This window comes from Bos mutus, chromosome 22 (genome assembly GCF_027580195.1).
Source record: "Bos mutus isolate GX-2022 chromosome 22, NWIPB_WYAK_1.1, whole genome shotgun sequence".
Taxonomy (NCBI): domain Eukaryota; kingdom Metazoa; phylum Chordata; class Mammalia; order Artiodactyla; family Bovidae; genus Bos; species Bos mutus.
Window position 1 is genome coordinate 69,251,784 of NC_091638.1, and position 24,661 is coordinate 69,276,444.

The 24,661-nt window shown below is 48.8% G+C and overlaps 1 protein-coding gene across 1 annotated transcript; it reads right to left on the bottom strand.

The window, feature by feature from the left end:
* STIP1 (stress induced phosphoprotein 1) lies at positions 1-12,629 on the bottom strand. Its single transcript, XM_005894132.3, has 13 exons — positions 12,486-12,629; positions 8,812-9,021; positions 8,216-8,357; positions 7,921-8,062; positions 6,978-7,146; positions 5,847-5,973; positions 5,659-5,761; positions 5,318-5,438; positions 3,990-4,211; positions 1,557-1,593; positions 1,250-1,353; positions 918-1,090; positions 1-471 (listed from the first exon to the last, which is right to left on the bottom strand). The coding sequence occupies exons 1-13, from the start codon at positions 12,492-12,494 to the stop codon at positions 399-401; spliced, it is 1,632 nt and encodes a 543-aa protein (XP_005894194.3). The 5' UTR covers positions 12,495-12,629; the 3' UTR covers positions 1-398.
* Between the last annotated feature and the right edge of the window lie 12,032 nt (positions 12,630-24,661).

Genomic DNA, 24,661 nt, shown 5'->3' on the forward strand with positions numbered 1-24,661 from the left:
AATGTATAACCACGCCTGACTGGCTTGTTTTATTGGAGAAGAGGACGTGGAGTTAACAATGTGAATGAAGACAGTTGGGACCTGAGGTTGGGAAGAACACCCTCCCCTCCCCATACAAGCCCACTGCCCCAAATAAAAAATAACCAACTATGGGAGAGCAGCCGAGACAGCGACTGGGGGGCAGGGGAAGGACCATGCGTGTGCTGGGAGGGCCCAGAGGCAGCAGCTGCACGAATGCGCGAGTGTAAGTCTCTGAATCTTCCATGTAGGTCTGTATAAATATATAGATACGCTGTTCGCTTGTCGCCCCTTCTCCTCCTTCTGCTCCGTGCTGCGTGCCGCGGTCCCAGCTCCTCTTTCCACATGAGGGCGAAGGGAAGGGGATGATGCGCAAGTCATCACCGGATGGCTATCAGACCCACATCCATCAGCTTCTGGATCTTCTGTGCTATCACAGGGTTCTTTAAGTGTCTGACAAAGAGGCAAAGTTACCCGAAATGAGACTTAACCCCTAAAAATTTTTACCTGCTCGCAGAGCAAGCCCCAGTGCAACCCGCCCTGGACACAACCAGCAAGAGGTGGTAAGGGGAGTCCTGGTGGAAACTGCCCTGTGGGAGAACCGCACGGGCCTCCTCTACCAGTGGCTGGAACCTGACCACTCTCACTGGACACGAGCCCACGGAAAACAGTACACTGAGACCTTTTCCCAGCAACACTGGTCTTTCTAACTAACCACTTAAGCCATTATCGCCAACAAACAAAGCCCTTCCAGCTCACTACCACCTGCCAACCTTTTAACCGAGAATTAGACTATATACATGCTACTTAGGTGGATCACACTGCTGCCAAAGTTGTGCATTCTCACTGTTTTTGTCCACCTTTTCCCTCCAAGGCCGTCACCCCCCAGCTCGACTCACTCGCTGAGCGCCTGGGGGTCCTTCTGCATCTGTTCCAGGATGAGCCGCATGGCCGGGTCGCTCATTATTTGCTGCACCTCCGGGTCGGCCATGGCCCGCCGCTTCACGTCCTCGGGGCTGTCGTGTCGGTTATACTGGGCCATCACGCAGCGCTGGTAACCATCTGCGGCCTCCTGCATTCCGGCAGGGCCAGAAGGGGAGAGCGTTAGCACTACCTGGCTCACTGCTGCAGCAGGTCCAAGGTAACAGGAGTCATTGAGGGGGAGGGCGAGAGGGAAGAATCAGAGAAAGGGAAGCAGGGCAGAGATCCCTGAAGGCCAGGGCAGCCCCACCTTGCAGTTAGAGTCCAGGTCGAGTGCTTTCTGGTAGACATCCATGGCTTTCGTGTAGTCCTTCATCGCCTCCAGGGCAGCTGCTTTCCGGGTATAACCCTTGACTGGAGACAGAAAAGGAGAGAGGTGAGGCATCACCCAGAACACACTTCCGCCTGCTTTCACCTGCTCTGAACACCATCACTCCTCAGCCTGACACTAGCTTCAAAACGTTATAACCTCCAAAGACACACAGGCAGAGTATGCTCTCTCTTCTCAACCCTCTGGCCAGACAGGGGGCAGCGGAGCAGCACAGGAAAACACTTACTGAAGGTTGGCTCCAGCTGGATGCACTCCTCACAGTCCTAGGAAGGAAAAGCAGAAACGAATCAGGCTCATTCCTTTAGAGGAGCTACCCCACAGCTGACTCATCACCTGGGATCACAAACCCAACTGTTCACCCAGGGCCATTACAGGACATGCGACTTTTGTTCTAGTGCCTCTTTTACTTATTTTTGGCTGCACGGGGTTTTCACTGCTGCGGCTTCTCTTCTTACAGAGCACAGGCTCTAAGGCATGTGGGCTCAGTAGCTGTGGTTTCTGGGCTCTAGAACACAGGCTCAATAATTGTGGTGCACTGGGTTAGGCACTCTGCAGCATGTGGGACCTTCCTAGACCAGGGATTGAATCCATATCTCTTGCTTTGGCAAGTGGTTTCTTTACCACTAAGCCACCAGGGAAGCCCCTTATTTTTAAAACTTTATTAAAGTACAGTTGATTTACAATGCTGAATTAGTTTCAGGTATACAGCAAAGTGAATTAGTTACACATATACAAATAATCGCTGTTTTTAAGATTCTTTCCCCATATAGGCCATTATAGCGTATGGAGTGGAGTTTCCTGTGTTACAAAGAAGAGCCTTATTAGTTATCTTACATATAATAGTGTGTATATGCCAGTCCCAATCTTCCAATTTACTCCCCACCCCAGTACTTCTGTAACTCTGGCCTCATGGTGATTCAATAGAAGGCCCAGATAAAGGAGAAAAGGAGAGCAGAGAAGCAAAGTAAGGAGAACGTCAAGACACAAGAAACCAGACCCTGAACCATCTCACAAGGGAAGGGGTCTAGATTCCTTAGAAGGCTGATGTTAATGAGGGAAAAAACCCCGAAATGTAGGGAAACTTCTACTTCAAAAAATTAAAAAGGACAATGATCACCAGAGGAAATAAATGGACCCTGATACTGACAACTCCATAACTTTATTTTTAGACCAGTGAGAAAATCTGAATATGGCCTTAGCTTTGCAATTATTAGGTGCTAATAATGTTGTGAATGGATAAGGAGAGTCATTTTAGGACATGTATGCTCAAAAACCTATGAGGTCAAGTGTCAAAATGTATCATTTCCTTTCACAAACAGTTTTAGCAAGCATCAGTGCTTACTGTTGAAAATGAAGGAAAACACAGGTATTTTGTATACTTGCTTGATGTGTCTTCAGAACATAAAATTACAGGACAAAGAACGCTATGCAGTGTGCCATGCGCACCGTGGCCCAACCAATGGCTAATGAGGAGCCCGAAGACCAGAAGCGATCCTGCTGATTCCTTCCTCCCATTTGCAGTTTGGGAAAAGTCCTATGCCGCCTCTCAGGTGATTAACAATGTTATTCTTTGCTTTGCAAACCAACTTGCTTCTGACACGGCCCTTGTGCAGTCCTTCCAGCAGCAGTGATGTCTCTAGGCTGGACGGACCCAAAAGATCTGGGTCATCAGACAAAAACCATCATGGACTCAGGTACTGGGGTCTCTAGATAGATCCAATTGCCAAGATGCACAGATTAGCTCACATTCAAGGGCATGATGGAGAGGAACTCCTCCAGTGCTGAATACTGGCATACCTGACCACGTGCGATGTGACTTACAGCAGCAGACCCATATTACTGAGTACTGAAGAAAGGAGTGATGGTAAAGTTCCTATAGAAAGCGAGGCAGTTCACCCCTTCCCCCAAGTTAAACACAGAACTGCAATACCTCCGCCGCTGCATGCAACACCCGGAAGGACCGACACGAGGGGCAGACAGCTGTCTGTGCACCCACGCTCACGGCAGCGCCGCTCCGCACCGCCCGAAGCGGGGACAACCCAACCTCCACTGATGGGTGAACCGACGAACACACAGTGCGGGCTATCCACGCAACAGAACACCACTCAGCCACGAAAAGGAAACGCTACACGCTACAACATGAACCCTGAAGACCCTATGCCAAGTGACACGAGCCAGGCACAGAAGGCCCAGTACTATATGATCCCACTTACAGGAGGCCCCCAGAGTGATCAAAGACAGAAAATTGAACGCTGGTTGCTAGGGGCTGGAGGAGAGGAATGGGGAGTTTAGTGTTAGAAGATGCAGCTTCCACTTGGGAAGATGGAAAAGCTCTGCAGCAGAGGGTGGTGATGGCTGCACAACAGTGTGCACAGACTCGACGCCGCTCAACTGTGCATTTAAAACGTCAAAAGGCAAAATGATTACCACATGAAGAAAGGCAACGGGAAGGGAAAAGGATCGACTTTCCCAAATACTTCCTACACGCGAAACACTACTACATGGGCCAGGACAGGGTAACACAGGCCCTGGACTTTCAGTCTCATACACGCACCACCATCTTGAATCTATCATCAAAGCAAGAACGTCAAGCTGATGTTGACGAACGAACGAAAAGAGGAAGAACACATTCCTCATGGACAGGTTACCCCGCCTTCACCTTGAGCGCCAGCTGGAACTCCAGGAGCTTGGTGTAGCAGGCAGCTCGGTTGCTGTACAGCTTGGCGTCTTTGGGGTTCCGTTTGATGGCTTCCGTGTAGTGCTTCATGGCCTGGGGGTAGTCCCCTTTCTGAAAACACTCATTGCCTTTGTTCTTCTCCTCCAAGGCCAGGTCAGGGTTTATGTAGGCCAGCCGCTCTTGCTCCTTCAAGATTTTCTCTGCCTAAAAAAATTCTTGAAATAGTCATTTAAACTCTCATAACACTGGGCTAATAAAAAGTCTGAATTTCAATTTTCAGAAAGTACTGCTTGGTGGTGGTGGTTTAGTCACTCAGTCGTGTCCGACTCTTGCGACCCCACGGACTGTAGCCTGCCAGGCTCTTCTGTCCACGGAATTCTCCAGGCAAGAATCCCAGAGTGGGTTGCCATTTCCTTCTCCAGGGGATCTTCCTAATCCAGGAATTGAACCTGGGTTTCCTGCACTGCAGGTAAATTCTTTACCGACTGAGCTATGAGGTACTGCTGGTGAGATTTAATTTTGGGATTAATAATTTTATATCCCTTACACTATGTACAAACTACAAAGATATATTGTACAGCACAGAGAATATAACCAATATTTTATAACTTTAAATATACACTATAGTTAATAAGTTTTGAATTGTTATACCACTGAAATAACGTTGTAAATCAACCTTACCTCAATTAAAGAAAAGAATTTTGTATTTCTCATTATCAAGGTATATATACTATGAAACAGAACAAATGGTACTGACATACACTTGGTACAAAGATATGCCTTATGTGAAAATGATGGACTAACAGCTCTTATTTTTCTGACCAATCTTTCTGTGAATAAAATCACCCCCCTGCATAATTTGGTTGTATAAAGTAAGAAAAAATTTCATTTCAGTTCAGTCGCTCAGTTGTGTCCGACTCTTTATGACCCCATGGACTGCGGCACGCCGGGCCTCCCTGTCCATCGTCAACTCCTGGAGTCTACCCAAACTCATGTCCATCGAGTTGGTGATGCCATCCAACCATCTCATCCTGTCGTCCCCTTCTCCTCCTGCCTTCAATCTTTCCCAGCATCAGGGTCTTAATTTACAATAAAAACCACAACACTGTCAGTGCGCTGACCCTCAACAAATTTAAGGTCAAAATGCTGGCCGACTAAAAAAGACAGCAGAAAAACTAGGTTATTTCTATGTGTTGTCATCATTTACAGGGGACACGTCATATAAAATAACCAAAGACAACAAATTCATTACTAAATAAAAATGACTACAATAAATCGAGTTAAGAAAACATCCCTCATTCCCTACCCACCTGCTGGCATTTCTTGAGCACATCTGGGGTTCGGTGCTCTGCCAGAGACTTGTTGTAGAAATGGATGGCATCCTTGTACTTTTCTTCTTTGAAGTAAGAGTTGCCAATTCGTGCATAAGCTCTGACAAAGACACAAAGAAGAAGAATTTGCTAAGGGCAGAGCACAGACAAGGTCAGCCTCTGCAGAGGCAAAACATCTAGACACAAGGCCCACATCGTGCCCCCGGCACCACATCCTTCTAACACCTTCTGTCTCAGTCCCTGCAGCCTCCTTTCCAGCCCCCTCCCACTGCAGACATGGGACCCTCCCGATTACTCAAGGCACTCCAGGTCAAGCGTACTTGGCAATCTGTCGGTAGTCTTCTCGGTTTTCTCGCCCCACTTCAATGGCCTTCTCACAAAGCTCCCGGCATTGACCATAGTCACCCTTTTCGAAGTACACGGCTGCCAAGCAGAGGATCAAGAAGAGTCAGCCCGTGCCTCTTCCGCGGGACCTTGGGAGCACTCCCGCGCACGGGCCGGGCCTCACCTGCTTGGTTGGTTATGTACGTCATGTTGGTGGGATCCAGGTCTTTGGCTTTGTCGTAGTGCTTCAAGGCCGTGTCAAAGTCCTTCTTCTTGTAGGCTTCATTCCCCAGCTCTTTTTCTCTCAGCGCCTAGAGGAGGTGCGGAAGGAGGAGGGCTGAGCACATCTAACCCAGATGGCAAAGGGAGCCAGTGCCTGGGATGTCACAGGTACGCACAGCACACACACCCGACGAGGCTACGGGAAGCAGGTTCTCCACACCCAGAGGGGAGTATCAGCTGTTAAGATGGAAAACTGGTTTCCTCTCTGCTTCCTCCGAGACACCCCCTTATCCCACCTACTCTCCTGGATTTTTGTCCGAAAGTGAGGGTTTCCTCAGAGAAGAGGAAATCCCCTCAGCTTGAAACAACCTGAGAGCGGACAACACAGCTCTGTGCTGGGTTTAACCCAAGAGGCTGAGCAAGTTCGGTCTCTCTCACGCGCAGTCTCTGGGTCCCAGCCACCAGGAACGACGGCAGAGGGGTGAGGAGGAGCGGGAGGGGCTGTCCTGGTGGCAGGAGTCTGCAGCAGACTCACGATCACCCACACCGTAGGGCCTTTTTCCAGCTTTGAGACACCATGAGCAACCAACGCTTACCCATTTAACGGTACTAAATTTGGCAACAATCTGCTGTTCCCATTTATAAGAAGAGAAATAAAACCGTTCAGCACAGGCCTGATGCTCTGAGAGACTGAAAGTTGTCCGCTAAGCCAGGAAACAGAAGCATATGAGCTGACAGACAACATTCTTCTGGATCACAACAAGAACAAGGGCCACACACAGATTTCAGGCTGACCCTGGCTGATGTCCACAGTGCCAGAACCATGAGCCAGAACCACAGTAACCGTGGGACCCTGTGGCAGACTCTGAGACACACAGTTCCTATGGAACTGCTTGTTACATGGACCTTTTAACATACGAAACATTTTAATTATCAATAACAGTAATTTGACCACACACTGAGCACTCAAAAAACCAGCACAGCCATCCGAAGTCTGAAGATGGTCCTACCGGACACATATTGCCGGCTACTAGGCAGTTTCTAAATGCATGATAGTAAAGTGTTCTAGAGAGACAGATACACACACACCAACCTGCTTCTTATTCTCTGGAAGATCTTCTTCCATTGGCTCTGGTTTTGTCTCCTTTTTGGGAGGAGGTGGTGGTGGAGGTGTTGCAACTTCCTCCTCTTCATCCATACTGCCCAGATCAACTCCGAGCAGGACGCTAAGAGTAGTCATGATCCGGGGATCTTGCAGTTTCCTAGTATTGGTTAAAAAAATGAAGAACAGCACTTAGTCTTCTCCATAACTGATCTTAAACCCTACTTACTGCTAAAGCTCAGATTATTGAATAGAAAAGATTCTTACCCATGGGAAGGTTGCTAGGTTCTGTACTACCCATGAGTTACAACTGTGGAATGCTCAACCCCTCAAAATTCCATATAAAACATGAGGTAACGCAGATGGGGTTTGTTTCTCGAGGCCAGCAGACACACAGGGGAGTGAGTTACAGGTACACTCTGTCTGATTTCAGGTCAGAGGCACCCAGGCAGTCACAGACACCAGCACAAGATTTAGAGCCGATCTTTAGATCTGATGTGCTTTCAACCTTGAGTTTCCACTCCAACACACCAATAGAGAGGACTATGTTGGGTTCTCACTATCAAGGTACGTGTACCATGAAACAGAATCAATGGTATTGACATACATTCAGCACAAAAACACGCCTCATGTGAAAATGTATGCCTGTGTATACAGAAAATACAGAGCTGATGCCAGGTCAGCACTGCCAAGAGTGCAGTGAAGGTGGGGAGGGGCAGAACAAGCCCCCCAGATTACTCTAATACGTGATCCCCCCGACCCTTTCTAGAAATACAAATAAGCAATAAAGCAGTAAACTCTGACTGCTCTTTGGAGGGAAAAAACAAAGGCAGAAACCCCAGTCTTGTCTAGGGAACCCCTGCCACAGGGTCCTAGGAAGAAACCACAACAGTTGTGTTTGTTTCTAGAGACAAACCTGCCGCCTTGAACTTACGTGCCCAGGTCGGACGGCTTGTTCCGCAGCTGCTCGATCAGTTCCCGGTAGGTAGGATCTGCGAGCAGAGTCTTGGTCCTGGGATCACTCTCCAACTTCTGGTACAGATTAGGCATGTTGAAAGGGTTCATGAATTTCCTTTCTGTTTTGAATAAAGGAAAGCGCACCACCAGGAAGTCGGTTACTGTGCCCCTGTGGCCTACTAAACCAACACTGGGGGTGGGGGGAGCCTCAACACTACCCAAGTATAAAACAGCAGTCAATAACAGGGGCAGGGCAGTGTTCTGGGGTCTACCTGCCAGCCGGGCCTCCATATTCTGTAAACCTTCTTTGAGCTGAGGATTGTTTGCTTCATGTTTTAAACCCTCCTCATAGGTTTGCTTGGCTTCTTCAAATCGGTTTAAGAATTCAAGAGCCGCTGCTTTTCGTGAGTAGCCCTTAAACCAGCAAAGAAAGATAAAAAATAAGACACCCAGAGGTAAATTCCAAAGATGAAGTCAAAACAATCTACTTTACAATTCATGGAACAAAACGGGTATTCACGTGAAGGCCACAAAACAAACCAACAAACAGGAAGAGGACCAGGACACAACGGTAGTATCTGTCGACCCTGCAGAACACGGCCGCTTCAGCCCAGTTCATCTCATGACGCCAAGTGCTGTTAGCTTCTAGAGCAGTTTTCTCTTAGTACAGAAAGTAAAACATGTCTTAACTAACAGTACCTCAGATGTGACAAAACATGTCACCACTCTGAGGAACATTCTAACAGGCAGGAAGACCGAGGAGAGGGCAGTAACCAACTACGAGTCTCTCAGGACAGGTGGCCAGGCAGGCCAGAGCTACCCCAGAGGAGCTTCCGGGCTCCTGAAAAGCCCCCTTTGCGCGGCTTACCTTGCCCCAGTCAGGCTTCAGGTCAACGGTCTTGCAGCCGTCCTCGTAAGCCTTCTGGTAGTCTCCCTTCTTGGCATAGGCCGCGGAGCGATTGCTGTAGAGCACGTGGTTCTGGGGGTCTAACTTAATGGCTTCGGAGTAGCACTGCAGCGCATCGTCAATGTTGCCGGCACTCAGGGCCTTGTTGCCCTTCTCTTTGAGCTCATTTACCTGAGAAGAGAGGAACCAATACAGTTTCGCCCCATGAAATTCTTCTTTAGTCCCTATTTCTTAAGTGACACTCATTCCTTTCTGTAGTTGTTGACAAACTGGTTACTTTACACATCAGAAAAAACAAATCACAGATTAATTCACAGTTCCCACGCCTGTGGGAAACAGCAAGGAAAAAATAAAGTAACAAGGAAGAAGTGGCCTGTCTCTGCCCTTTGCTGGCTCCCCTGGGGATTAACAACTCCAAACACTCTTCCAAAAGTCTCAACTTTGAGCTGAAGAAGCCACTCTAGGACATATGCATGAATGCCTTTTGTGGAAAAAGAAATTTCCTTTGGATTTCCAGAGTTCAAACGATGAACTGAACACAGGCCTAGTTGAAGAGGGACCTTCCTCACTGAAGAGGGAGCCAGGAACACAGAGGACTAAGGACGCACTGGTACACGCTCCAGCAACCTTCGGGTACCAGGATGGCCTTCAGGAGCATCAGGACGCTCACCGAGCACCAGAGAACAATCTGTTTCCACTGGTAGATGTCACAACACGGCAGACTGTGGCTGTTTCTTAACAGCTAAAAAATGCAGCTAGGATAAAAATCAGTTTTTGTCATGTTTAAATATTAAACACACTTAAACAAGTGAAGGGGCTGCCCTGGTGACTCAGTGGTAAAGAATCCACCTGCAGTGCAGGAGAGGAGGATTCGACCCCTGGGTTGGGAAGATACCCTGGAGAAAGAAACCGCAACCCAGTCTTGGCTGGAGAATCCTATGGACAGAAGAGCCTGGCCGGCTACAGTCCGTGGGGTGGCAAGAGAGTTGGACACGATTTAGTGACTAAACAGCAACAAAACCCACGGAAGGAGGATCAAGTAGCACTGCTGCAGTTCTATTCCCTCGTCTCTCAAATACCCAGAACCGAAACAGCAGGGGCACACCGAGAGGGTCAACTGGTGTGAAATGGACCTTGGCCATATCAGAACAGGCTTCTAATTAAAAGGCTTCTCCAAACTGGACTTCCCTGGTGGCTCAGATGGTAAAGCGTCTGTCTACAATGCGGGAGACCTGGGTTCAATCCCTGGGTCGGGAAGATTCCCTGGAGAAGGAAATGGCAACCCAGTCCAGTACTCTTGCATAGAAAATCCCATGGACAGAGGAGCCTGGTGCAGGCTACTATCCATGGGGTCACAAAGAGTCGGACACGAGTGAGAGACTTCACTTTCACTTTCTCCAAATCAGGGAGCCCAACAAGAGAGGAGGACCACCCCTCAAACGCCCACACATTGGTCAGAACAGCTGTGTCACTCAGGACACAAGCCATTCTTTCCTGGTATGCCCATCCAGTGTACTGATGCAAGAAAGAATTCTGCTGTGAGAAATGACTTCGGAACCCTGAGGCACACCAAATGGGACCCTCCACTAGCCAGAAAAATCTGAAGACAACCTCCAAGAGGAAAAAGGAGAGACTACCAAATTTAACCAGCAAGGAAAAAAATCTTATAGAATGCAAGCTGGAAGGTGAGAAGTTAAAAAACTCAAATAGTTTCACGAGGCAGCTGAGAATACCTTGGTGACATTCTTGCCTATCCTACAGAACATTTTCCAAACTGAGCACACCTTTCCTGCAAGCAGAAAATCAGCACTTTAAAACATCAAGTGGATGGAGAAGGAAATGGCAATTCCACTCCAGTATTTTTACCTGAAAAACCCCATGGACAAAGGAACCTGGCAGGCAACAGTCCATGGGGTTGCAAAGAGTCCAGCGTGACTTAGCGACTAAACAAGATGATTGTGTGCTAAAAATGTGAAGTGCGTGCATTTGAACTGATAAATTTATATCAACTGACACATAATGCATACATAATGCAACTGACACATAATGCCTGTATGTGGTCAAATTTTAAGTTTTATCACTGTGATTTTATTTGAAAGGTAGTTTAAAAAAAACACAATTTTACACACTCAAAATGTCTCCTATTTGAGTATTTCCTAGAACTGAAACATGCATCTAAGAGGGAAAAAAAGGTTACATACTGAACGGATGCAGGACAGCAGGTTGTAACACACCTGGCCGCCTTGTACAACGGGCCTGTAAACTGCAGTCCCTGAGTTTACTCAGTCTACCTGCATGCACACTTCTACTATGGGCAAGTGCGATAAAGCAATATTTTTTCCCCGTATTTTGATAACTTCGGAATGAGCGCTCTTCTTAAATTTAGAATCAGTTTCTTGTCTGTATCACAGCCTATCCAATCCCAGACACAATTTAGTTATCATGAGGGTGAGAAATGTTTAAACTCTCAGTTTCCACACTAATTTTTTAAAAATTTAGCAAAGAAGCTCCAGAGTTAGCTAAAGGGAGCAATAGATATACCAGGATAAAAGATTCAGTTTTGTAGATCACACCAATAAAAACTCCGAGCTGTTCCTCCTCCTCCCCCCAATCAACCATTACAGCCCAATAACAGGTTCCAATTCAATAAAACCTCTCTAGAGTCTCACAACCCTCAGGCCACAGAGGACACAATTAACTCACAGAGAGTAACCCACAACAGCCTCAAACTCAGCCTCCCCATAACGCTGAACGAAGTCAAACAACTTACTTCTCTCTGCTTAACTATATACTTTAAATTTCCTTCAGCAACCAAATTCCTCCTCGTGCAATTAAAACCCCACGTTTTAGAAGAACCAGTCGTCGGTCAACTCTTGAATCACACACATACAAAGAAAAAACGAAGAGAGGGAGGTGCTGCACATAATGATTTGTAAAACCCTGGTAGAGATGAAATTCTTTCCAAGGACTTCTGTTGCACCCTCTCCTTTCCCGAATCAGGCTAAGAAGTCGGCCTGCTGCTCATCATACCTTCACTCAACACTCTTCCCCCTCGGCCTTCCATGCAGAGAAGTAGGGTTTCCCCGCAACTGGCCACCGAGTCCATCAGCTACTTGCAGTGTATTCCCGTCCCCGCGTTCCTCCAAGTTAACTGGGGCCAAATCCTGGGTAACCTCTTTGCAATCTCAGATCTCCCTCCCAGAAGACGAATTCCCAGAGGTTGACCTGATCCCTCTCGCCTTTCGCAAGGCCTCTCGCCCACCTCCAGCCCTCCAAACGCCGCGGGCGCCATCCCCTGCTCAGCCTGGACCCACGTCCTGGGAGGCCTCAGGGGCCCAGCCGCGGCTCTTCTTCCCGCCGCGGGCCGGACTTAAGCCGAACTGGTGCGTCCCCCGGCCCATCTCGCCGAGTCGACTGGCGACGAGCACTGAGGCGACCCCGCGCTCCCCGCCGCCAGGCCTCACTCCCCGTCCGCCCGCCGCGGCCCTCACGCCCTCGCCTTCCCCGCGGCTCCGCCGACCCCGGCCCCCGCCCCGGCCACAACAATCGGGCGCCCGCCCCGCCCCTCCACCCGCGGCCCAGCCTTGGCGGGTGCCAGAGCGGCCACGGGCCGCAGCCCGCCCCTCCCCCTTCACCTGCTCCATAGCCCGGTCCGGAACCCCGTTGAATAGACTCCGTCGGCTCCGCGTTCCCAACCGCACGCGCCGCCTTCTGGAACCTACTAGAAGCTGCCGGGACCCCCAGATCCCGCCTCTTCCTCGCCGGCTCACTGGTCGCTTCCCTCTAGGGGGCTTTCTATGGTTTCCTCCCATTGGCTTGAAGTCTAGCCCATCATCTTTGCTTCTTTCTCATTGGACAGTGGAGAGAGTCCTGCCTCCCCCGCGTTTCGAGACTGGACGTTGCTCTGAAAGCCCCACCCATCATATACTCTATGATTGGAGGGAGGGGCGGACCTCTGCGACACCGATTGGTCACTTAGCCCGCCAATCATGGCCGCGCTGGCCGCGCCCATTGGTCCTATTCTTTCTGGAAATTTCCACCTCTCCCATTGGGCTGACAGACTCCGTGACAGCACCGCCTTCAGATTTAAAAAATTTCAATTGGTCGGTAAGTTGCAGACACTTTGTTCTGATAGGTTTAAATTGCTGCCCTTCAAAGAGCAGGGTAGGGTTTTTGCAGCAGCGGTGGGTTATGGGAGTCTGAGGCCACAGACACGCTCTGCAGTGGTCGTTTCTGAGGGTGTGGGTTTGGTGGGTCCGCCCGGGCCGCTTCTTCCGTCGGTCTGCGGCGAGTCAGTCTGAAACACTTCGCGTCTATCCGGCGGCATTGAGTCTTGGTCCTTCGCCGGAGTGTCAGGCTCAGGGGTCCCAGCCAGTGAGGGTGACAGTTTGGATTGGCCTCGGGAGCGCAGCCTGGCCCGTCCCTGAATCCCAGTATTGGGTTCTGGGTGTCCCAAAATCCCGCGTGATGGTGAAGGCGCTGGGGCTCGGGTAGGACTGGCTCGGAATTTCATCTTGGCCGATCTCCTCGGTGGAGATGCACACCCTCGCTGAACCTCGCGGGTAGAGGGCCGTGGCGTGGGATTGTTCACATTCGTGCAGTAGAGTTTTTAGCCGTTAATGAAGGGTCTCTGCCTCCGTTATTCGGAGGTAAGGGGATGAAGGAAACAAAAGACCTCACTGAGGTGCTTGATCACCTACTGGCGGCGTCCTGGGCGATTCTTAAAATCGTTGCCCTCTTGCGAAAGGCAGGACGGGTACCTGCAGAGAAACAGAAAGGGCTAGAGCGTCAGAGAGACATGATTTCGCTCTGGGCCAGTGTGGTTCACGGAACAAAGGCCTTGTATGTCTGGGGTCTAGAGGGAGCTTGGGTGAGGGTCTTAGGCATTGCTGCGCCCGCCCCACCTCCCCACCCCCAGCTGGGTAATGCCATCCCTTCCCTGTGTTTTAGCTGCCCTTTATGCCAATAGGTTGTCACAGGGTCCTCTTCCATCCCAGCTCTGTGACCCCCTTCTCAGACATTGCAACCTAGGTCGCTGCGGATCGCATGCCTCCCTTGATAACCCCCTCCCTTGCTTGGACCTTTGGAAGCTTTTAGACTGGAGATCAGGGCCTACATGACAGGCCCACTTTTCCCATCTGTTCTTTGCCTGTCCTCCACCTTCAGCACCAAACTCCAGGTGCACTCTTCGTCTGTTCCTTGAGCTAGGTGGGCTCCTTTATTTTGGGCCTGCCTGCAAGATGTTTCCTCTGCTGGCATCCCCCTTCCACCGACTCTGCCAGGTCTTGCAGGCTAATAAGAGCTGTCAAGGTTCTCTGGCGACCTGCTTGCAAGCAGCTCACTCATTTCTGTCTGCCAGTTTATTTGCTTTCACTACGCCATGGGCCACACGAGTCCTACAGCAGCAACTTTGGTATCCATCCATGGCATATTTTGTAGGGCCTACAAGGGCCTTGTGTCTATTTTCGTTTATATTTTTGTCTTCCATGTAGGTTATACAGTGTCTTGCACCTAGCTTAATCAAATATGCCCTGTAGTGTTTTAGGTATAATTGTGGGCACTGGGGAGGTGCAGTGAGGAATTAAAAAATCAAAGTTTGCACGTAGAACCAGCAGTAGAGACAGAGCACTGGGTAAGTGGGCAGTGTTGCATTTTCAGCAGGGGGACCAGATCAGACCCCAGTGAGAAGCTCATACTTGAGAAAAAACCTGAGGAAGTGAAAGAGTGAGATTCATGGAACTCCTAGGGAAGAAGCTTGCCAGTCAGAGGGAAGGTCAAATGCAAAGGCCTTGGGGTAGCCAAAATGGCAGGGGTAGGAAGGAGGGGCGACTAGAGGAACTAGGGGTGGGCAGGAGACCCTGCAGTATGAGATGGCGTTGTGTTCACTTTGGAACATGCCAGCGGATTTTGAGCAGGAAAGTGATGTGATCTGACAGGTTTATCAGGATCCCCCTGACTGCTGTGTCAGGGACGAGGCTGAAAGCCCAGGGGACCTCCTAGTTGGCCGTGGCAGGATTCCAGGAAAGCTGTGATGGTGCTGTGGGCCAGGTGGGAGCAGAATTTGGGTGAGAAAAGTGGGATTAGGAATGCATTTTGGAGGTGCTGACAGGGTCTGTTCATGTAATGGATGCAGGGCATGAAGGAAGGAGGTTAACTCCAAGGCGTTTGCCCGCCTACCTGCTAAGTTAAATCTGTCAACAAGATCCTGCCTTTCTTGGCACGGTGCCCAGACCACCACACTCCTGCCGGTCCCAATGCTGCCCCCCAGCCCGGCTCGTCCTTCAGCGCTTGAGGCCCTTCGAGGCCTTCCATCATCTCCCCCACAGCCTCTCTCCAGGCTTCTCTCCCGTCCCTCCTTCTCTGTGACCTGGCCTTTGCTGTCTCATGTCCTGTTTGTACGATTGTATGTGTGGCACACTGCTCTGGGTACAGGGGCTCTTGAGTGAGCAGGGCAGGCCTCAGCTACAGGCTCTGCACAGGTGAACCTTGTCTTCCAGTGGGGGAGACAGGTGGTACTGTAACTCACCAGCTGTGTGACTTTTGGCAATCTGCTTAACCTCTCCATGCTTCAGTTGCTTTCATTTTAAAGTGTGGATGGACAAGTTTCAGTGTCAGAGTAGTGAGGACTGAATGATTTCATATTTATAAAGCTGACAACAGTGCCTGATGGCAGAATATGTACCATAAGCATTTGTTAAAGAAGTAGATGCACAAATGAAGATAATTCTGGAGTGGTGAATGCTACATAAAGAAAACAAAAAGTAAAGATAAAGAGTAGTTACCAGGGAGGCAGGGAAGGAGGGCCCAGCAGTTGCTACTTAGTAAAAGCCCCAAGCCAGGGACAGAGTTCAAGACAGGGCAATAGGAACTGCAAAGGCCCTGAGGCTGAAACAAACCTGGAATTTTCCAGGAACCCAAGGAAGGCTTTTCTCTGCTCTCGTATCCTTTGTCTGTAAATAGAGAAGACAAGCCAATGGTTTCCCAAGGTCACAATAAGAATTAAACAAAATTAACCCATGCTTGTTTTCTCAGACCTGAAACATAAAACTTTGAGAGCCCTCTTTCAGAAAAGAAAAATAAAATACAGTGTAAAAAAAAAAAAAAAAAGTATAGAACTTTAGAAGGGGTGCAAATGAGGGACCCTGAGGTCCTTATGCAGTGTCATGGTAAAGCCATTCTGAACATTAACATTTCCACCAGTTCAGGCTTCAAATTTCTTAGTGAACTCAGCTCTCCCCCAGGGTCCAGGAGGCAGTGATGGGGGCCAGCTGGCCAGGGTTCCCTTCCCCAGGTCCCTGGAAATCAAGCAGAAGCTCCACCGCAGCAGGCGTCCTGGCCCTTGACGACGATGCCCGATGCTTCAGTGACTCATGCTGCTATTTTTGGTGCTGCTGCTCTCAAGGTGGGGAGCAAGATGGCAAGGGCTGAATCTGGAGTCAACGCTGAGGCTGTAAATCCTGTAGCGAACGAGAGACAGAAGGAGTCACCGTGTACAACCAAATTCTCTGCAGAGCAAACTCTTAGTTTTAAAGTTCTCCCAGAGGACTTGCCTGGTGGTGCTGGGGTTAAGACACCACACTTTCACCGCAGCTCAAGTTGGTTTCATCCCTGGTTGCAAACCTAAGATACCACATACCATGAGGCGCAGCCAACAAAAAAGCTCTACCAATATCAGGAAAAGCAGCTGGAGGACAGGAAGCTAGGCCTGGGAGTGAGGAGAGGGGCGGGGCTCAGAACTCTGGGGTCTGTAGAGCCTGGGAGTTTCGTTTTTATAAGCACTTTCACTGTTGGAGTGGAAACTTAAGACAACTTTGAGTTTCCTTCTCCACAGGAGAATGAAGTTCCATTCTGGGTTCTGAGAAATTCCTAAAGAATATTTTCATTTCCCATTTAACTGAGTGATTGCTACTTTCAGCTACCCACTAACACAAGTCCTGAATAGCAGGAAAAGCGTGGGGAGAATAAAGTGCTATAGAGTTCTGCTCAATTCAGTGAACTCACAGAGCCAGGAATTGTGCCAGACACTTCAAGAAATAAAATGATGGTAATTATTATCTAATAAGTATTCATCAGAGAGCCCCAGAGCCCAGTCCTGGACCTTGCTGTCCACGGGCCATCCCAGGGTGAGCTCCGCCAGCCTCGTGGCTATAAATACCATCTTGGATGACTCCCACGTTTCTATCTTCAGATCAGATCTGTTCCCAGTTCCACACTTGTCTACCCAGCTGCCTCCTCGACGTCTCCGCTTGGATGGCAAATGGACTTCGCAATGTGTTCAAATCAGAGCTCCCAACATGCTCCCCTGAAGCTGTTCTTCCCTTGACTTCCCTCTTGTCAGTGGCCTCACTATTCTTGGGCTGGTTCACGCTGAAAACATTGGAGGTGTCCTTGACTCCCGTCTTTTACAGCCACGTCCATTTCAGCAAAGTTTGTCAGGGTTCGACAGGGACCCTTCTGCAAGTTCCCATCCGTCTCCTGGCTTTGGGAAGGAGAAGGGCGGGTTGGCTTCCTGAGCAGGTAGGTGGCCAGAGGCAAAAGGAACCGCTGGCTGGGGCTCCCAGGTCATATCCAGGCCTCCCACATGAGATGCTGCTTCCAGTGTGTGGGGCCTATGATTGGTCGCTGCCGTGGGCACTCAGGCCTAGGACCTAGTCCATGCGTGTTAAGTTTGGTGAGTGAGTAAACGGAGCTGATCATGTGTCTACTCCCTCATGGGGCCCTCCGCCTCTCCCAGGGAGGCTCTCTGACCTTGCCCCCTCTAGGCTTCCTTGCTCCTGATTCTCTCACCCTTCTCTAGGTCCAGTGGGTCTGTTCAGATTCAGACGTGCCAGTGCCACTATCTTCTTTCCAACATCTGTTTCTTGAGAAATAACAAGTGGTGCAGAGTGTGAGCATGGGGAAAGCAGCCCTCTCATATCCTACTGATGGGAAGTCACACTGAGTAGCGTCTATTTAAAGTACAGAAAGCAGCTTCAGGTTTACAGATTTCTCCCGTCTGGGCCTAGCCTGGCGGCACAAGGAAGTATTTTGTTGTTCAGTCACCAAGTCCTGTCCGACTCTTTGCTACCCCCTGGACTGCAGCCCCGCACACTGGAAGCAGGAAGGATTCCCTGGTGGCTCAGACGGTAAAGCGTCTGCCCACAATCCGGGAGACCCAGGTTCAGTCCCTGGGTCGGGAAGATCCCCTGGAGAAGGAAATGGCAACCCACTCCAGTATTCTTGCCTAGAAAATCCCACAGATGGGGGAGCCTGGTGGGCTACAGTCCATGGGGTCGCAAAGAGTCGGACACGACTGAGCGACTTCATGGACTGCAGCACACCAGGCTTCCCTGTCCCCCACCATCTCCCAAGGATTGCCCAAGTTCATGTCCATTGAATCAGTGATGCCATCCAACCATCTCATCCTCTGTCACCCCCTTCTTCTCCTGCCCTCAGTCTTTCCCTGCATCAGGGTCTTTGCCAACAAGTCAGCTGTTCACATCAGGTGGCCAAAGTATTGGAGCTTCAGCTTCACCATCAGTCCTTCCAGTGAGTATTCAGGGTTGATTTCCTTTAGAATGGGCTTCCCCGGTAGCTCAGCTGGTAAAAAATTCACTTGCAATGCAGGAGACCCTGGTTTGATTCCTAGGTTGGAAAGCTCCATTGGAGAAGGGATAGACTACCCATTCCCAGTATTCTAGGGCTTCCATGGTGACTCAGCTGGTAAGAATCTGCATGTAATGCAGGATACCTGGGTTTGACCCCTGGGTTGGGAAGATCCCCTGGAGAAGGGAATGGCTATGCACTCCAGTATTCTGGCGTGGAGAATTCCATGGACTATCCATGGCGTAGCAAAGACTCGGACATGACTGGGTGACTTTCACTTTCACTCCTTTAGGATTGACTGGTTGGATCTCCTTGCAGTCCAAGGGACTTTGAAGAGTCTTCTCCAGCACCACAGTTCGAAAGCATCACTTTTTCGGCACTCAGCCTTCTTTATGGTGCAGTCCTATTTGTGACGGCAAAGGGAACAGCACCCGACCCCACGTATACCCGTGGAGGATACCGGGAACCACGGTGTTGTCTCCTTAGGATGGAGTATTAGTAGTGTTCAAAAGAACAAGCTGGTGGATACTGACAGGAGAACATGCCCATGATGTACCGTGGAACAACAGAAGTTAGTCATGGAGCAGTGTGTATGAGAAAAAAGAAAGTGTATATTTTCATATACACAGGATATGCACGGGAAAAGTCTAGACGGATACACAGCTAACTGCTCAAGTTTTGCTCCTGTGGATGGGGAATGGGGAAGGGTGCTGGATTAGTTTGGTAGGGCTGCCATAACTAAATACCGAAGATTTGGTGGCTTGAACCACAGAAATTTTCTGTCTGGAAGTCCAAGATCAAGGTGCTGGTAGACCTGGTTTCTTCTGAGGTCCCTCCCCTTGACCTGCAGACAGCCGGCTTCTCACTGTTAACTCACGTGGTCTTTCCTCTGTGCAAGCATGCACTCCAGGTGTATGTCCAACTTTCTTTTGGCTGCACCATGTGGCTTGTGGGATCTCAGTTCCCCAACCAGGGGTTGGACCTGGGCCAAGGCAGTGAAAGCCCAGAATCCTAGCCACTAGGCTACCAGGGAACTCCCAAACTTTCCTCTTCTGATAAGGACACCAATCAGATTAGATCAGGGCCCACCCTGAGGGTCTCATTTTAATTTCACCACCCCTTTAAAAACTGTCTCCAAATACTGTCTCGTTGTGAGATATTGAGCATTGGGAATTTAAAATGTGAATTTGGAGAGGGGACATAATTCAGCCCATAACAGGGGTTTTCAATTTTTATTATGGTGTTAAAATTTGTTACAACGAGCACTACTATTGGAGAGTTTTGTATATTTCAAGACAAATGTCCCCAGAGCACCCACCTCCTTCCAGGCCTTCTCTGAAGTTAGAGGGGGGCAGCCAGTGCCCTCCCTCAGCCAGCTCCAGGTCTCCAGCTCCAGGTCTCCAGCTCCCGGCGTTCTGAGGCCTGTCCCTGAGGAAGACAGGGTGAGCCCCTCTGGGTCACTGGCCAGGCCCTCAGACTCGCCCTGAGAGGAGGCATGCGGAGAGGCCTCTGCCAGGCAGGCCTGTAGTTTACACGTACATACTTCGGACGTGTAATACCTTGTAACCCATCTTTCCCTTTCACACCTCTCAATAGAATCAGATCAGATCAGATCAGTCACTCAGTCATGTCTGACTCTTTGCGACCCCATGAATCGCAGCACGCCAGGCCTCCCTGTCCATCACCAACTCCCGGAGTTCACTGAGACTCAAGTCCATCGAGTCAGTTATGCCATCCAGCCATCTCATCCTCTGTCGTCCCCTTCTCCTCCTGCCCCCAATCCCTCCCAGCATCAGAGTCTTTTCCAATGAGTCAACTCTTCACATGAGGTGGCCAAAGTACTGGAGTTTCAGCTTTAGCATCATTCCTTCCAAAGAAATCCCAGGGCTGATCTCCTTCAGAATGGACTGGTTGGATCTCCTTGCAGTCCAAGGGACTCTCAAGAGTCTTCTCCAACACCACAGTTCAAAAGCATCAATTCTTCGGTGCTCAACTTTCTTCACAGTCCAACTCTCACATCCATACACGACCACAGGAAAAACCATAGCCTTGACTAGACGAACCTTTGTTGGCAAAGTAATGTCTCTGCTTTTGAATATGCTGTCTAGGTTGGTCATAACTTTCCTTCCAAGGAGTAAGCGTCTTTTAATTTCATGGCTGCAGTCACCATCTGCAGTGATTTTGGAGCCCAGAAAAATAAAGTCTGACACTGTTTCCACTGTTTCCCCATCTATTTCCCATGAAGTGATGGGACCGGATGCCATGATCTTCGTTTTCTGAATGTTGAGCTTTAAGCCAACTTTTTCACTCTCCACTTTCACTTTCATCAAGAGGCTTTTGAGTTCCTCTTCACTTTCTGCCATAAGGGTGGTGTCATCTGCATATCTGAGGTTATTGATGTTTCTCCCGGCAATCTTGATTCCAGCTTGTGTTTCTTCCAGTCCAGCATTTCTCATGATGTACTCTGCATATAAGTTAAATAAACAGGGTGACAGTATACAGCCTTGACGAACTCCTTTTCCTATTTGGAACCAGTCTGTTGTTCCATGTCCAGTTCTAACTGTTGCTTCCTGACCTGCATACAAATTTCTCAAGAGGCAGATCAGGTGGTGGTATTCCCATCTCTTTCAGAATTTTCCATAGTTTATGGTGATCCACACAGTCAAAGGCTTTGGCATAGTCAATAAAGCAGAAATAGATGTTTTTCTGGAACTCTCTTGCTTTTTCCATGATCCAGCGGATGTTGGCAATTTGATCTCTGGTTCCTCTGCCTTTTCTAAAACCAGCTTGAACATCAGAAAGTTCATGGTTCACATATTGCTGAAGCCTGGCTTGGAGAATTTTGAGCATTACTTTACTAGCGTGTGAGAGGAGTGCAATTGTGCAGTAGTTTGAGCATTCTTTGGTATTGCCTTTCTTTGGGATTGGAATGAAAACTGACCTTTTCCAGTCCTGTGGCCACTGCTGAGTTTTCCAAATTTGCTGGCATAATGAGTGCAGCACTTTCACAGCATCATCTTTTAGGATTTGAAATAGCTCAACTGGAATTCCATCACCCCCACTAGCTTTGTTCGTAGTGATGCTTTCTAAGGCCCACTTGACTTCACATTCCAGGATGTCTGGCTCTAGGTCAGTGATCACACCATCGTGATTATCTGGGTCGTGAAGACCTTTTTTGTACAGTTCTTCTGTGTATTCTTGCCATCTCTTCTTAATATCTTCTGCTTCTCTTAGGTCCATACCATTTCTGTCCTTTATCGAGCCCATCTTTGCATGAAATGTTCCCTTGGTATCTCTGATTTTCTTGAAGAGATCCCTGGTCTTTCCCATTCTGTTGTTTTCCTCTATTTCTTTGCATTGATCGCTGAAGAAGGCTTTCTTATCTCTTCTTGCTATTCTTTGGAACTCTGCATTCAGATGTTTATATCTTTCCTTTGCTCCTTTGCTTTTCACTTCTCTTCTTTTCACAGCTATTTGTAAGGCTTCCCCAGACAGCCATTTTGCTTTTTTGCATTTCTTTTCCATGGGGATGGTCTTGATCCCTGTCTCCTGTACAATGTCACGAACCTCATTCCATAGTTCATCAGGCACTCTATCTATCAGATCTAGGCCCTTAAATCTATTTCTCACTTCCACTGAATAATCATAAAGGATTTGATTTAGGTCATACCTGAATGGTCTAGTGGTTTTCCCTCCTTTCTTCAATTTAAGTCTGAATTTGGCAATAAGGAGTTCATGATCTGAGCCACAGTCAGCTCCTGGTCTTGTTTTTGCTGACTGTATAGAGCTTCTCCATCTTTGGCTGCAAATAGAATAACTATACAATATTGGCCACTGAAGCAGATAGTAAAATGAAACTAGGCAGGTTATAAAATATGAAGACCACATGACAACCTGGATGAAGGGAGGTGCAAAACTGTGATACACAGCAAAGATGTTAGGGGGACCCGGGAGGTGCAGGGGTTCATCTATCTGAATGAGGCAGTATAAAGAAGAAAGATGGCATGGTGAGATGGGGTAGGGCTTTAAAATCAAGCCTCTGGGGAGAAGCGTGCACTGCCTTGGAGGTCTGTTTACTTCTGGCAGTTCTCCTGGGTCCTGCTCTGGTCTTAAATCTCAGACCAGAAGCAGGAACCTCTCTCACTGTCCTGTGGTCCTGCACCTCGCTGCATGTTCAGCCCTGCTGAGGTGGGGACTCTGCCCCTCTGGGTAGCTTTATAATCCTGCATGGGGTGGAAGCCAGGAAAGCAAACCCAGAATCTTGGTGCCAGTTTAGGAAGTTTTGTCATCATTGTGCAAATACCCAAGTGTTTATTAAGTGTTTTGAAACACTTTCGTCAACCTGCCCATTTGTGATTCTCATCAGAGAGGGATGGGTGGGAGACAGCCTGCAGTGATGGCTGTAACAGTGCCTCCTATCACCCCAGTGTTCTTGCCTGGACAATCCGATGGGCAGAGGAGCCCGACAGGCTACAGTCTACGGGGTCGCAAGAGTCAGACACAACTGAGTGACTAAGCACACATCCCAGTGTACCCATCCTTGACAGTGGGGTTTGGCTGCTTCTCCCATGAGGAAGTGAAGTCCGTTTCTCCACTTGGATTCTGGGCTGGTCTTGTGACATGCGTTGAATGTCGTGACCGTGTGAATTCTGTATGACAGACTGGTGAGAGCAAGGCGGTATGACTTCGGAGTCGGGCCTCAAGAGGCATTTTGCAGCCTCTGTTGTGGTCCTCTAGGAGCAGGGCCTTGAGACCAGTGTGCTGTGAAGATGCCCAGTCTGGCCTAGTGGAGGCCAAGTGGGGCAGAACCAAGGGACCTTGCTGACCGCCAGCACCAACCGCCAGCCACATGAGTGACACCATCCTGGGCCCCCAGCCCCAGGTGGGTTGTCAGATGACTGTGGCTGCAGGAGTGACCCAGACAAGACCAGCAGATGAACCTTCCTGCTTATCCTAGCCCAAACTGCTGATTCAAAGGCCTGGTGGTTATTTTAAGGCAATAAGTTTTCAGTGGTTTATTGAGGCAGCAAAACATAACTGAGACAGTATACAACTGAATCTAAGTTCATAAACAGCATTTGAATATTTAAGAGAACTGATTGACCATATTTATATGTTTAATCTATTAGTGGATAAAAACTGCTAACTGATTAGGAAAAAGTATGCTTGGCTTGGAAGTGGGGAATGGAGTGGGGGATGAAGGCCTCTTTACCCTCTACTCCCTCCTTGTTTGTAAAGAAAAAAAGAACAAAAAAGAAAAAAATATGCTTGTTAGATGTGTGAGTCTCTTATGCTGAGTTTGAGGCGTTTGAGAGGACCAGCTATTTCAACTCTGTAAAATGTAGTTTAAAATCTATTAGGGAATTTAATTACCTATATTTGTAATTGGCATTCATTTTTAGAATTTAATCTGTTGAACCTGTGAGTTAATTAAATATTCATCAAAGACTAAGTGAAAGTAATTATTCTTATTTTAATATAAAAATTAGATTTATAAATAGAAAACTAGATTTGCAAGTTGCATTTGGATGCTTAAGAAAAGCTAGTTCTTTTAATTTATAAGTTTAATAAATACAACATTCACTTAAACACAAGCAGCAGTAGGCAGCTTTTCTCTGCACGAAGCCCCTTCCAACATTAAAAGCCCTCAACAGACAACACCAGGTGTCCGCACCCCCACTGGACAAGTCGGCATTCCAGACGTGCACACCTTTGCTTCTGCGAGTCCCTGGGCCTGGAATGCTCTCGACACACACACAAATCTTTGGTACCTGGCAAGATTTTACCTTTTCTTTCTTTTTTAAAAGAAATAGTAACTTATTTATTTTCGACTGTGCTGGGTCTTCGTTGCTGCGCGGGCTTTTCTTCAGTTGTGAGCTGGGGCTACTCTCTAGTTATGGGGAAAGGGCTTCATTGTGGTGGCTTCTCTTGTTGGGGAGCACGGGCTCTCGAGCACACGGGCTTCAGCAGTTGGGGAGCACGGGCTCTCGAGCACACGGGCTTCAGCAGTTGGGGTGTGCAGGCTCTCGAGCACACGGGCTTCAGCAGTTGGGGTGTGCAGGCTCTCGAGCACACGGGCTTCAGCAGTTGGGGTGCGCAGGCTCTAGAGCACACGGGCTTCAGCAGTTGGGGTGCGCAGGCTCTCAAGCACACGGGCTTCAGCAGTTGGGGTGCGCAGGCTCTCAAGCACACGGGCTTCAACAGTTGGGGTGTGCAGGCTCTCAAG